At 34.3% G+C, this 15,804-nt stretch overlaps 1 protein-coding gene across 1 annotated transcript in view; it reads right to left on the bottom strand.

Moving 5' to 3' along the window:
* LOC107647386 overlaps positions 1-4,940 on the bottom strand; it is a gene marked incomplete in the record, with an annotated part of 11,052 nt that extends 6,112 nt beyond the window's left edge. The window contains 4 exon segments of the mRNA XM_021105646.1: positions 755-846; positions 963-1,053; positions 3,163-3,254; positions 4,799-4,940. Coding sequence (XP_020961305.1) covers positions 755-846; positions 963-1,053; positions 3,163-3,254; positions 4,799-4,940 — 417 coding nt within the window.

Genomic DNA, 15,804 nt, shown 5'->3' with positions numbered 1-15,804 from the left:
CGTTATGTTATTATTTTCTAATATAGAAATATCACTCTTTACAAATATATAACACAACAATTCTTGATATGATAATTGAACACGCAATCATTTTCAATAAGAATTTGAGAAACTGCCTCATCAGCCAAAGAAAATAATTGGAGAATCTGAAAAATCTTAAGAATTAAGACACATCACCATTGCTTTGTCTTTCAACATTCATACCAGGTCAAAATGAAAACAAAAGCTTAGCTGTTACATTGAATAAAAAATCAAACAGGGTCTTGAGATTGACTAACAATCCATTTTGCCTTCAAAAGACACAACAGATACAAAACCTTTTACACTAGGCAGGAAAATCCAAAAGAGAAAATCATATTTTTCTTCAAATATTTTGTGATTGAATTATTGAAAAGACCACTTATTCATCACTTAACCACTCTGATGCTCTTACAAATACCATACAGACACATGTCAAACTACCAGCCACAGCTCTACTATACATTCCCCCTTGACCCCTTGATGTACAATAAATTGCATAATAGATAAGATCAATTTACAAAACAATACAAGAAAATGCAATGTTATAAAATTCAATGTGACCGAGGGGAGAAAAAATATTTCCGTGAACAAAACTGACATGTTTATTCTTTACTCTCCAACATGATAAAGCAAAGCAACAGCAAACTCCACCAGATAGCAATATATTTTACCAGAGGAAAAACGAATCTACACCATGAAATTCAAATCCAAAGAAGCAGTGAGTATTACATACCCCCACTGGGTTGGCAGTTGCTTTTGAGTCAACAGGTTTGGAATAAAGCCACTGCGGGGATAATGGGATGCTGCTGTCCGATGAAACTTGATCTGAAAGTGAAACCAGCTTTGTGTCAACACCAACAGCTACCACACAATGTATAAATGAGGGCAACTCAACTAGCTGTTAGCTTTAACTTCAATTCTGACATATATCAACATCTTACCTTTCGAATCATCAAGTAGCCCAGCAATCCCTTTCTCCGTGCCATGTGCTGCGGATGCTTCATCTAACACAATCAAAAAAGCGAATGTTAACTATCTCATTCAACTTAGCAACAAGCAATGACGCGATCTATATCGTCCACCACAGCTGGCAAATTACATAATACAGATAAAATAGTGAACAAGCAAATCAAATCAACCCTCAACATCTGGAGAAGACAACCCCCTCCCCCTCAAACCCAGTTAAATCAGCTTACTATTTTTAACAAAATATATAGAACAAATTTCCGGATTCAGATTAATAAGAAATCTCACTCCATCCATCCCAACACAGCTTCAGAGAAAACAACACAGAACCCACTCGCACTAGCTAAAGCATTGACAGGAACCAAGAACCAAAAATAAATATATAAACAAATAAAAATAAAGAGAAAATGTAGATCAATCTTCATTCCACAGTAAAGTCAACCCCAAAAAAACACACAAAACAACATTCAAAATCAGGTATCCATTATCAATTAACCAAGAAGGAACATGCGTGTTGAGCATGCGATTGACAGAGAGAACGAATCAGGGATTGAGATTCAACGGATCAAGACAGAGAGAGAGCGAACAATTATTGCAAAAACGAAACGAGAAGCGAGCATTTGAAAGCGATTTAGAGGAAAATGAAAATGGAAAGGGAAAGCCCTAAAAGTAAAAACAACGGAAAAAATCGAGAAAATAAAAAAATAGAAGCGTTGGAAGCGGAAAATCGTTATTGATAATGTTGGAGTTCAAACAAGTCAACCTTCTAATCCTATTTCACAAGAAGGTCAAGTAAGTGAGCTCTCTAATCTTACTCAAAATACATATCAACATGAAACCAAAGTACCAAGATTAGAAAGAGATGTTGATATCTCTTTACTAGAAAGGGATCCAGGAAAGCGACGTCCAATTTGGCAGTATAATGTCAATGAACGTGATAAAATTCGTAGAGCATACATAATAGCTGGGCCATACCAACCAACAAATATTAGCTATCCAGCTTCTGGTAATAACAATCACCGTCGATATTTTCAATCTTCTTGGTTTAAGAAATTTCCAAGTTGGTTAGAATATTCACCAGAAAAAGATGCTGCTTATTGTTTGCCTTGCTACTTGTTTGGTAAACATTATGGTGCTCGCAATGATGGAAAAAATGCATTTTCAGAGTTAGGATTTAGTAACTGGAAGAAAGTAAATAATGGGGTAAATTGTGCATTTGTATGTCACGAGGGTTCTATTCCTAATTCTCCCCATAATTTATGTGTGAAATCTTGTGATGATTTAATGGCTCAATCTAAGCATATAGACAAAGTTCTTGATAGGCATAGTGATGAAACTATTGCAAATAACCGATTAAGGTTGAAGAATTCTTTTAAATGTTAAATATGTATTTTTGTATACATATTTCTTGTAAAGATTAATACGCAGTATTTTTCATAAATTTAATAAAATAATAAAAACATTTTTTGAATAATAAAAAGTCTAGTGTGTCTTTGAATTGCCTTTTCTAAAAGAAAAATGATATTTCAACTATTCAGAAAAATACTAAATAAAATTCTTAAGTGAAGGTGGTAGAACTAAGGATATAGACAGGGACGGATACATGGGGGGGCAAGTAGAGGCCTGGGCCCCCCCAGCTTTTAAAAAAAAAAAATGAAAAAATCAAGACATATTGAATGCTTTAACTCTGGTTTCTACTACGAAGACTTTAATCCAAAGAATGAGAGAATCAAGTTGGGAGGCTTTCATAAAAGAAGTAATATTATTTTGTGAGAAACATGAAGTTGAAGTTCCTGATATGAATGCATTGCATATTCCTAGAAGAGGCCGAACTCGCAAAATTGTTGATCAAATTTCAGTAGAGCATCATTACCGTGTTAATTTATTTCTGGCTGTAATTGATACACAATTGCAAGAGCTTAATGGAAGATTCAATGATAATATGGTGGAATTGCTTACTTTAAGCTCAACTTTAGATCCCAGAGATAATTATAAGTTCTTCAGTGTCAACAAAGTATGTGAATTAGTAGAACGGTTTTATCCAGGTGACTTCAGTGACCAAGAGAAATTTCACATTAGAATGCAAGCTCAACATTATGAACTTGATGTTCCTAATCATGTTGAATTAACTAACTTGTGCACAATTTCGGAGTTATGTCAAGGATTAACGAAGACAGGAAAGTCTTTAACATACCCTTTGATTGATCGTTTGATTCGCTTGGTATTAACTCTCCCTGTTTCAACTGCTACAACTGAGAGATCTTTCTCTGCTATGAATATTGTGAAGAATAGACTCAGAAACAAAATGGAAGATGAATTGCTTGCTAATTGTCTTTTGATTTACATTGAGAAGAAGATTGCTGAAAGATTTGACACAGATTCTATTATCGATGAATTATATTTTGTAAATAAAAATAAAATAACTTTCAATTAGCATACACTATAACAATTGTATTAAATATTGGGTAAATAAATGTTTTGATAATCAATTTTTAATCACAATTTTTCAAAAAGTTATATATTTTTTAAAAATATAACAGAAATGGAGAGACTATAAAACCAAACAGAGAACATTCTTATAACAAATATTTTTGGGGATGAAACATCAATATTTGAAAGAACATAAATTTTTTATTTTTATAAATAACAGAATATAAAGAAGAGAAGATGAAAGCACAGCAATAGTAAAGGAAAGAAATCATGGCAAAAGAAGAAGAAAAAGAACAAATATCAAGGAGAGGAAAAAAAAAAGGAACTTAGATCCTTTGTTTTTTTGGGACACTACATATTTTGAAACTAATATTTCATTTCATATAAAGCTTAAATAGTTATTATCTAAAAACACTTTTCATACTTTTGCAAAATTTGGCATCATCTTTTCCATATTTATTTTCACCTTCAAGCTCAAAATCCAACTCATCAAATTTCTTAAACTTACAATTATTTATAGAATAAAAACAAATGATATGGTTATGCAATATTATTATTGCAATAACAATTTGAACTTGTTTTCCGTGGCTAAAACTTAACATTTCTACCTTTGTATAGTCATTTGAAGTATGCATGATATTTTTTTTTTTTTTGGTGACTTGTAGTGTGCATGATATGGTTATGCAATGTCATTTCTACCATTTTTTCTAAATTCCAAATGGACGTTATTTAACACTTATAAATGAAAAATGAACATAATTATACATATCGTGGTATTTAAAGGTCTATTAATACGATAAAATTTAAATAAATAATATCTCTTCCTTTTATATGTCCTGATAATTTATCTTTTTTGGATAGTATATATCCAATAAATAAAATTTACTTGTGTATTGTCAATTCTAACGTGGCATAATAAAAAGAAAGAGTATATACCTATTTTGATCCTCAAAAGAATTTTGAACCAGATACTTTAGTCGCCAACTAAAATTAATTACTCGATTGGTATCTAACAATTAATTCCGTCAGTCACTTAGGTCTTTAGTTCCGTCAACTCTAACGGAAGACAAAATGGTCTCTGACAACTCTAATAGGAGACAAAATGATCCCTGACAACTCTAACAAGAAACAAAATTATCCATGACCCCTTTATTCAAAAACGACATTATTCTTCCCCAATTTTTATCATATCTCGCATAACCCTAACATTCATACTCTCCTTCTTCACGTTCACAATCTTCTTTTCCATCTTCCTCTTTAGCTCCAAGATTAAGCTATGGTATAATTGTCACATGTGTCGCACCTACCTCAACATGTCATGGACCACACACTTCCTAAATCTTTGTGACTGGTACATCCGCCTCCTCTGCACTTCACCCACCAGATGCATCAACTTCCACGTCTTCGATAACATTACCTCCAACCCCGACAACGTCTACGACATCCTCAACACCAAGTTCCACAACTACCCCAAGGACACACCTTTCTCCACTCTCTGGCAAGCAATATAAATTGTTGGACATTATGACATCATGAGAAAATTCTTCTTCGACATCATATGTAAATTCTCATTTGAAATAGACACCGAATGTTTCATTCCTTCTTTCCCAGAGTCCAAATTGGCAGACAGCTTCGACCTCGCATCCAAGTTATCAGTACAATGAGTAATGTCACCGTTGCCGCTCATATGAAAACTGAAATGATTACTGAACATTGGTTCGGAGAAGAAGTTGAAGGAAGCGATTGGAGTGGTGGACAATGTGGTCATGGAAATGATAGGGCAGAGGAGGAGGGAGATGGCAACGACGACGACAGATCTTAACAAATCAGACTTGCTGTCTAGATTCATGAGATCCATCGAAGACGACAAGTAGTTGAAAGATATAGTCATTAGTTTCCTGAGTATGAATTGGTTGAGAACAAGTTGAGGATTTTTTTTCTTGTGAACATTAAAGTTATAGAGTATGTCTTGTGTAACTTGATGTTACAGTATTAGACTGTTAGTGTTATGCGAGATATGATGGAAATTGGGAAAGAATAATGTCATTTCCAAACAGAGGAGATCAGGACCATTTTGTCCCCATGTTAAAGTTGTCGGGACTATTTTATCCTCCATTAGAGTTGATAGAGTAAAAGACTTAAGTGACTGATGGAGTTAATTGTTAGAGACCAATCGAATAATTAATTTTAATTAGAGACTAAAATGTCTAATCTAAAATTTTTTGAGGATCAAAATAGGTATATACTCTAATAAAAAACTAAGTACGCTCATAATTTATAATTTAGGTGTGAAGGTGAAGTACAATAAAATGGTAGTGATTTTGGAAAGTTCGATTCAAATGAACCAATTGTATTAGAGAAACTTATTGTGTTGCTATTTATTTAGATGATCCATCTTATTTTCAAAGTCTCTCAATTTTTTTTTTTGAAATTATTTTTTGGCTCTTTAAATTTTAGATATATAGTTTTTTGAGATTGTATCCTCTTATTTTTTTTTTTCTTCAACATATTGTATCTTTTTGTTGTATATGCTATAAATTTTGGACACCGACAAAAAAAAAAAAGAAACAACATATCATATATGATTTGGGATTAGACTAAGTAAATTTGTCTTTTGTATAAAGTACAAAATAATGTAAATCGAAAACATGAAAATATGATATATTGGATTTTCCTCATGCCCATATCTTATAAGGAGTTAATATGATGATAGATCTAATAAAGATTTTAATTTGAATTGAGATATTATATTTAGTGTCTCATCTCAAAATGCTTTAAGATAATCGCTGTTTTAATGAATGATATTATATATCTAAATGTTTTTGATAATTAAATTTAACTAAATTAATTTAAATTTAACAAAAATTAACTTCATTGTTAACGTGTGTAAATACATTATCTTTTCATATCTCATGTTTCTTATTTGTATTTTTCTTCTTTTTTACATTTTTTTTCTTTTTCGTATTTTTTCTTTTTGTTTACAATTTTTTTTGTCATCATTTTTTTATTACTTTACTTTTACTGCACTAAAAACCAAAACAAAAAAAAAAAAAAAAGAGGATGAGGAGTTTTAAGTTATGTAAAATTTATCATAAAATAATACTAAATTTTTTTTACCTTGACATAAAAGTTTCTTAATTTTAATACTAAAATTTTTTAACTGTAACACTAAATAGGTGAAATAAAATTGTGAAAGAAGAAGAAAAAAGGTAGGAGGACGAAGATGAGGTGGAAAGAGAGTTTTGAAATATTATTTAGTTGAATGAATATATGTTTATATTTATTGGATTAAATTCTTACCATAAATAAAAATAGCATAAAAATTCATAATTTTAATTCCAAAATTTTGTTACAAAATACAAAAATATCTTTTTTTAATGTTGCATTTTTTTGTTTTTTATTTTTTGTTTGATTTTTTTTTTTTTATTCTTATTATGAGGGTAAAATAAGAAGAATTATGAAAAGTTGAAATAAAAAAAAAAAGGTAGAAGAAAATGATGATGATAAGGAAGAGAAAAAAAAGGAGAGGAGGTGTTTTGAGTTATGCAAAATTTATTAAAAAATAACATCGAAATTCTAAAGAATAATACTGAAATATCTTCTTTAATGCTGCATTTTTTTACTTTTGTTATTCTTTCTTTATATCTTTCTTTCTTTCTTTTATGTTTCTCTTACTTCTTCTTTTAGGAGTATTGCTTCTCATATTAGATTTGAATGAACATGTTTGTACTGTATTACAATCTTATTTAGTTGAATGAATATAGGTTTATACTTATTGAATTGAATTCTTGCCATAAACAAAAATAGCACCGAATTTCTTAATTTTAACACCGAAATTTTGCTATAAAAATATAGATTAATCTTGTCTTTAACGCTGTATGTTTCTTTTTTTTGTTTTTATTCTTCTTTCTTTCTTTCTTTTTCTGTTGCTCTTACTTCTTCTTTTAGAAGTATTGCTTCTCATATTAGACTTGAATGTACATTTATTGGATTAAAATCTTACATTGCAGCGAAAAAGAATGAAGGAGAAAAAGAATCACTGTGACGATAACGATGACGACGACGACGACGGCGATGGAGGAGGAAAAGGAAGGAGGAAAAAAAATTCGAATTAAAAGGAGGGAGGAGGAAAAAGAGGAGGTGGCAGCGATGATGATAATAACAACGACGATAACGAAAGAAAATGATGAGAAGAAGAAGAAGAAGAAGAAGGAGAAGGTTATACAACTTGGTTTGATTTAATTGGGTAAATCACTTAGTTATAGAAAATTTTTGTTTTCTAAAAGCATTGTTGTTCTTTCCATTTCTTGCAAATTTATATTTTTTTATTTCAACAACCTTATTTTTGTTGGAGTGTTTTAGGAATTGAGAAGTCACAAACAATGGTGTTTTCTTTTAAAAAAAATTCAAAATCTAAGTTAAAAAATTTTACTATCATAATCAAATCTAATAATAGAGATTGTAAGTCTTTTTTCATCTTAAAATTTTTTAGAGAATTCAACAAATTTTTTAAAACTATCATCTTTAGAAATTAAAAAAATAACTTATATAAATCTAGAATAGTAAAAAATTAGGAAAAATTACCAAAAGAACCCATAAAGTTTACAAACGCGGACAAAAGTATCCATAAATTAAGGAAATTAACATTGTACCCATGAAAGATGGGTTCTATACGACAAAAGTATCCAAACTCTAATTTTTTATTGATTTTTTAATAAAATTCCTAAACTACCACACCATAACCTCATTCTACCGTCACTCCCTCTCTTCTCACTTCTTCCTATCTCCTCACTTCTCCCTCTCTCAAAAACCCTCACAGAGTCACAGAACTCTCTTCCTACTTTCTCACCACCGTCCGCCACCCACCTACCCGTCATCACCAATCTCCCCTCTCACTGCTTCCCCCTCTCATTCTCAAGGTGACTACAACACCTTCGTCGTGCACCTGTGACCCAACCTGAGGAGAACATCGCCATGGCGCGCTTGTCCCAGTTGAGAAGAACACCGTCGTCACGCGCCTGAGAAGAGAGACGGGTCGTGGCGCTGCTGCATGCAGAAAGAGGGTTAAGTAAAAAGAAATCGGAGAAAAAAGGGAGGTGGCGCTGCTGATGGAGATTCTGTCGTTGACGATGTTACAGTCGGCAAAGAAAAATGTATTTCTCTTTTTTCTTAACATTTTTATTTTATTTTTCTTCTTTTCATAAATTGATTTAGTTATTACTAAAAAGATACTGTTCTAATTTTTTTTAAATCTTCTTCTATTTTTTATGAAAGCAGAGACTGATTTACAGAAGATTCGTTTGATGGCTACTTCTGCTTCTGATTTTTGCTGAAGTAAATTTCAAATTGGATGAATGGATTTGTTGATTTTCGATGGTTGATGGTTGTTTTTGCTTCTAGTTTTGCTAAAGTGAATTGAAATTGGATGAATAGATTTGAAATTTTTTTTGTTTTGAGTATTTTTTGGTGTTTGATTGATTTAGTTTGGGTATAGATTATAAACTTATGATTGAACTGGTTGAGGTCCAATCCTCACCACTACCACCATTGATTTTGGCCTGATCTGTTATAGGAGTAGTTTCGGACTCCATGGCAAAGGTTTTAAAGGTGTAGGTTGAAAAAGTGAGTTGAGGTTGAAGGTGGGGTAGTTTGGAAATTTTATTAAAAAAAATTAGGATTTTGATACTTTTGTCGTACGGAACCCATCTTTCATGGGTACAACGTTAATTTCCTTAGTTTATGGGTACTTTTATCAATGTTCATAAACTTCATAGGTACTAGGGGTGAACATGGCCCGGCCTGATTCAAAGATCTGGCCCGGACCCGAACAATTTAGGGACTAATTTGGTGTGATTTTACCGGGTCTAGAGTCGGATACGAGTCTCAACAATAGACCCGGTTATTATTTAGGGTCCGGTCCGGGTCAAGGCGAATCCGGCTTCACCCGACCCATGTGCACCCTGAGAAAACTAGAAAATGTATATATGTTTTAAATTAATTCCAATTTTATGTTATATTAATTATAAGCTTATTGTTTTATTTTTATGACACTTGTTGAATTAGAAAATACTAAAATAGATTAAAGAAGCATCAAATTAGAATTTATGGACAAATTCAAGTTCAAATATAGATATCAACTTCTCGGTAACAAGTTTCTTCTTTATAAATAAGTTTCTTTATAAATTATTGTTAAAGCTTTTAAAGGCTTGATTTTCACCCGTTTTGGACCCAGTATAATTGTAGCCCGAAAATGTTTAGATTTTATTGAGTTTAGGGTCGGGTTATGGTCTAAAAAATAGATCCAGTATATATTTAAGGTCAGAACTGAATTAGAACAAATCCGATTTCACCCGTCCCATATACACTCCTAATAGGTACTTTTGGTAAATTTTCCTTAAACTTACATGACTACGAGCAATGGAAGATAATAAGTTAGTTTAGAAATAATGTTAGGCGCCCGATTCATTGCTCTTAATATATTTTAGAGCACTGAAACTCCATATAAAAAGTTGAAGAAAAGTTATTGTTTATTATTATTTTTTATATTTTAAATTTGTTTCGGCTAAATCTAAATTGTTTAATTTGTTTGTTTTTTTAGGTTTTTTCCTAAGTTAGTGATTTTATTTATTTATTGGAATGGAATGAAAATAATAAGGGTGAGTCAAATATTTGGACAGTCTAAACTGAATCTAATGAGGTTTTGTTTTAAATGTTTTATTGGCACAAAATAATTCTATTGTAATTAGCTTAAGAATTCCCTCTGCATTTCTTCCTCGAGCTCCATGGCAGCAGCGTGAATGGCATCCGACAATGAAGATTTACTCTAAAAAATCAGCAAGTTCCAGGCGTTCCATATCTCCAGATAATCATTGTTGCAATTGCTATATGCATGTTCGTACCTGAGGTGAGTTTACAAATTGGTGAAGTGAGAAGATTGGAAATTCTGACTTTAGCATGCACAGAACCAGGCCGAGTGAGCAACCTGCAAAATACTCCGATACTAAAGTCATTAGTGCTTTTTGGTGATATGGAACAAGTGTCTTTACCTACTATGTATCCTTCCCTTTATACCTACCCTTTGGGGATGCTGTTTTACCAGCCTCTAATGCTTTTATATCGCGTTACTATTGTCAGGATTTGACGGTTTTGGCTTTAGTGGTATAGTCGTTATGATGTTCCCGGCATTATCTCGTAACATTAGATTCTTACTTAATTGTTAGTCCGTTATGATCTTATTTGCCCAGAACAGTGCCCCCAACTCGGATTCCTAGACCTTGGCTCTTTTGTCAAGGGTATAAGAGTTTATGAAGTTGGGTCTGTTTCTAAATTGGGACTCTGGAAGTTTATTAAAGAAACTGAACATTTTTTTAATTTCTTTTAGAGCAGTTGTAATTCCCTCGTTCTACGAATCGTCAGCCTACTTTTTTATTTCTCTCTCCAACAATAAATGCAACATTAACTTGAATTTAAATAACTTTTTATTTTCACACTACATTCCATTTGCTCTTTCCTCATTTGCCATCACTTCTCATTCTTCAAATTATTTTTCAGTCACAAGCAGTCTCTTTCTTCTCTCGGTGAGCGTCTTTCGCTCAAATTTCTTTTTCGGCCTCATTTTCCATCGTTGTCACATTCTGCCTCATTTTCCATTGCCGTCGCACTCTCTATTGCATTAGGGAGAATTACCAGTACTTTTCAGTGGATTTTTCAAAGGTCTTTGATTAAGGTTAGTGAAGGTTCTTCTTTCTCTTTTCTATGTTTTTACTAGGGAGGATTGCCCCTGTTCTATTTTTCCTCTTCTGGTGATGTTTGTTCAAAGCTTTCCCTCACATTTCTTTATATTTGTTGCCTTTAATTAGGCTCAATGTAGTAGGGGCACCACTATTTCTCCAAAATAGTTGATGATTACTATTTGCTCCCACTCTTCGCAGTTTTCTTTTTGTGTTTGGCTGCTCGTGTTGTGTTTTGAGCTAGTTGTAGCTATAGAATTTATATTTTGTAGGGTTTTCCCCTTCTTTTTTGCTTCAACATAGTGGTGGTAAAGTAGTGGTGGTGCTCCTATAGGTTTTCATGAGAGCGCCAAGAAGAAGGTCATTGTGAGTCGAGGGTGTGGCGGTGCTGCCAATCCGCTGAGACCCTATCCTCCCCTTTTAATGAACAGTAAGCTGGAGGTGGATATTTATTCCTGAGTTTCCAAGGAAGTCAAAGGAACGCCTTCCACAATCACTCAAGAAGAGATGGACAATTTAAAGGAGGCTCAAATCATCGTTGATTCTGACTTAAACAACCTTTATATCTTCTCTATCCCGAGGTTTAGAGATCAGCTATGCCACATAAACAAGCATGTCATACTGTTCAGGATTGGTTGTGGATGTACGAGACTTTATTTTCTCAGATTGGGGTCCACTTACCTTTTACCGATTTTGAAATAAGTCTTCTAGCGCATATTGGATGTGCTCCTTCACAACTCCATCCCAATTCTTAGGCCATTATCCAGGGTTTTGAGCTTTTGTGCTCATTTCTGGATATTGAGCCTGCTCTTAAGATTTTCTTCTACTTTTCACTCCCACTATCCTCTTTAGATCCCAAGGTCGAGGGTTTGTCTCTTTTTGACGCGTCCCTAATAGGAAAATTTTTACTTTGTTTGAGGAGTCCTACCACTGATTCAAAATTTATTTTTTTAAGATTGAAAGGGTAAAGGGCACAACTCCCTCCTTTCTAACTTTGGAGGGTGCCAAAAGATTTAATCTCTATTAGAACTATAATGTCTCCTCACCGAAAATATGAGTTTCCGATGTGAATGCCAAAGAACTCCTTAGTATCAATTTATTAATGATGTTGTGGAATGAGTGTCCTCTAGTTTTGAGGGACATCCTCATAAACGAGCAAGCTGCTCGGAATGCTATTAGTAAGCTTCCTGTCTTTCATATCCTTATTTCTTGCTTTGGTTCATTTTTGGTTTCTCTATCTTATGGATTTCCTTCTACTTTGTTTTCCAGTTGATATAGCTAGGGGACTTGCTGCCATTGCAGAAATGAAGAAAAGATTAACGACCCAACCTCTAATCATGGCTGGTGGTGACAAAATTTCCTCTTCTGCCACTGTTAGCCGTCAACCACAACCCGAAGGGTTGAAGAGAGTGAGGAATGGTAAGGTCTTGAAGTCCACATATTGGAAGGAGACTCTTCCACCAACTCCCCAGCCAGGAAAAAGCTAAAGAATGTTGGAAAAGATGATGTTGCTGCTTCATTCCCTACCTCCTTCAAGCATGTATTGGATAAGGGGTTCTGAGCTCTCGAATTTTTGGATCAGCATTTTATGGACAAGGACACCAGGGGTAGTCTTGCCAAGATGTCTCTGGAGGATACCCTTCCCTGAGTTCAGAGGATGCTCTTGCGCTCTGCGACTTATGTCCGAGACATAGAGGTGGAGATCTCGAGTCTTCGCTCAGAGTTCCTCTCGATGAACAAAATAATTGTTAAGGCAAATACCCAAATTTAGAAGCTAAACAACTCAATTACTGACCTTCAAGGTAAGCAAACTTCCCTAGAGAACAAGGTAAAGGGTTTGAAGGAAGACAAAGCTGCTTCTGAATCAAAAGAAGGAGCACTGAAAAAACAAGTTTCTGAGCAAATGAAGAAAATTAAGGAGCTCGATCTCTCAATTAGAAAGGCTGAACATGCGACTGTTGATGGCATTTTTGATGCTGAGAAGAACATCTTTGACCAAATCAAATTGAAGGCTCTCAACTTGGACGTTTTCGAAGTCGATATCTTTAAGAAGGTGGTGGATGAAAAGGTTGTTTCAATATTATAAGCATGATTTGCAACTTATTTTCCTAAGTATTTTGAACTTGGTAATTGTGAACTGTGGTACTTTTGTGACACCTTCTCCCGTCGTTTCTTTGGGATTTGGCTTTGTGTGTTCTCATTATACTCGGGATTAACTTATGACTGTTAACGTTTTATTGTTTCACTGCTTGCTATATATCCTTCTTCGTTAGATCGTTTTATTTTAAACTCTAGTTTCAGTTCAATTTCAACTTTAAACGAATAAGGGGATATTTAATGCATAACATGAATTTATCATAGGATTCACAAAAGAAATTAATAATTAAAATGCTTATTCGAGGTATACTTATTTGAGGTATAAAGTTGTAAAGAAAGTTCCTTTTGCCAAATACAAGTAGGGCCTCATTAAAATCTAGATTCCTAGGAAAATAGTGCCCTTATTCTACTTAACAAAGAAAAATAAAGGAAAATTTCCAAAAACTTCCAACATTTCCTAAGAATAATACCTTTTCAAATGGGTTGCATTCCAACTTCTCAAAATTTTGGAACCATCCATGGTTTCTAACTTTTATGTGCATTTTTCTAGTGCTTCTTTCACTCTAAAGGGCCCTTTTTAGGTTGGGGGCTAGCTTACCTCGTGTTCCTAGTACTCCGACATCGGCTTGCCTTAGAACTAGATCCCCTGCTTGAAAACTTCTAGGTCGGACCTTTTTATTGTACCTCTTGGTCACCTTTTGCTTCAAAGCTTGCTCTGTTAAATTAGCCATACCCCTGACTTTGTCAATTAGTCCCAAGCTCTCATGAGTTACCGAGGTTCCCAAAAGTATTCTTGGGCTTGGCTTCCCGAGTTCTACCGGAATTATTACCACTTTGCTATAAGTAAGTCTGAAAGGTGTCTCGTTGGTAGTGGAGTGCACTGTAGTTTGGTATGACCACAGCACTGACCACACCTCGTAAGTTCAAGAGCTCAGGTGCTCATCCAATTTTTTCTTCAACCCATTCAAAATCACCTTCTTGGTAGCTTCGGCTTGTTCATTTGCCTGCGAGTATTCCACCGAGACAAATATTTGTCAGATCCCTAAGCATGACACTAATTTTTGAAACCTAGAGTTTGTGAATTGGGTATCATTATCCGTGATAATGGACTCAGGGATTCCAAATCTTGCAATAATTGCTTTCCAAACGAACTTCCAACATTGAGCGGAACTAATACTAGACAGGTGTGTGGCTTCAATCCACTCGGTAAAATAGTCTATAACAACTATAAGATATTTTACCTGGCCGGTCCTTGTGGAAAATGTCCCAATAGGTCCAAGTCCTACTTGGCAAATGGCTATGTCGGGATGACAGATACGAACTCATGGAGAGATGCTTGGTGGAGGTTGCCATGCTGATGACATTTGTCACATTTTTTCACATACTCTATGGCATCTTTGATGAGAGTGGGCCAATAGTATCCGGCTCATATGACATTTTGCCAATGACTTTCCTCCTAAATTATGTCCACAACAACTCTCATGAACCTCCTGCAACACATACATCGTTTTTTGGTCATTTAAACACTTCAATAATGGTTGGGACACTACCCTTCTGTACAGCTATCTATTTATCATGGTATATTTGGCCGCTTTAAGTTGTAATTTTTTTGCTTCCTTAGGATCACTAGGTATGGTCCCGTGTTCTAAGTATGCACAAATCGGGTCCATCCAAGTGTCAAAACTGGATGAACAGAAAGTCGGAACATCGGGCTTTGTCATAATGCGCTTTGTAAGCACCTCCTATATCAGATTACGATTCTCTGTTATGGGCTTAGTGCTTGTGAGTTTGGATAACACATCAGCCCATATATTCTGTTTTCTAGGCACATGCTTGATTAAAAAAGAATCAAAGGATTGTACCTCTTGTTGTACTTTTTTCAAGTACTGTTGCAATAGCGGATTCTGTGCCTGATATTCCCCCTTAACTTGGGAGGTCACTAACTGTGAATTGCTAAATATGGTTACTTTTGTAGCTCTGAAATCCTGAGCCAACGCCAATCCTGCAAGCAAGGTCTCATACTCAGCCTAATTATTTGAGATAGGGAAGTCAAATTTAATAGAGGCTTCGATCACTATGTCATTTTCCTTGGTTAAGATGAGGCCAGCTCCCCCACAATAGACATTGGAAGCTCCTATATCGGTACGTTGGAGTCTGGGTGCGTCATCTCAGCTAGGAAATCAACCATCACTTTAGCCTTAATGGCTGAGCATGGTTCATAGCGCACATCAAATTAAGATAGTTCAATAGACCAACTCATCATCAGACCTGCTAGGTCGGGTTTTTGTAAAATCTTTTTTATTGATTTGTCAGTTCGCACTATTACCAGGTAACTTTGGAAATATTGGCATCACCGACCGGCCGAGGTAAGTAATGCAAAAGTAAGTTTTTCAAATTTTGTATATCGTAGCTCAGGTCCTGAAGAACCTTGCTAACAATGTATACTAGACACTAATGTTTATCCTAATCCTCTAAAACTAAGGCCAAAGCCAAAGTTTATTTGGTTACGGATAAATACAAGAACAAAGGCTGGTCGTGTTCGGGTTTTGCCAAAATAGGA

The sequence above is a fragment of the Arachis ipaensis genome, chromosome B06 (assembly GCF_000816755.2).
Source record: "Arachis ipaensis cultivar K30076 chromosome B06, Araip1.1, whole genome shotgun sequence".
NCBI lineage: Eukaryota > Viridiplantae > Streptophyta > Magnoliopsida > Fabales > Fabaceae > Arachis > Arachis ipaensis.
The sequence above is the reverse complement of the archived record's forward strand: the minus strand, read 5'-3'. Positions and strand labels throughout refer to the sequence as shown.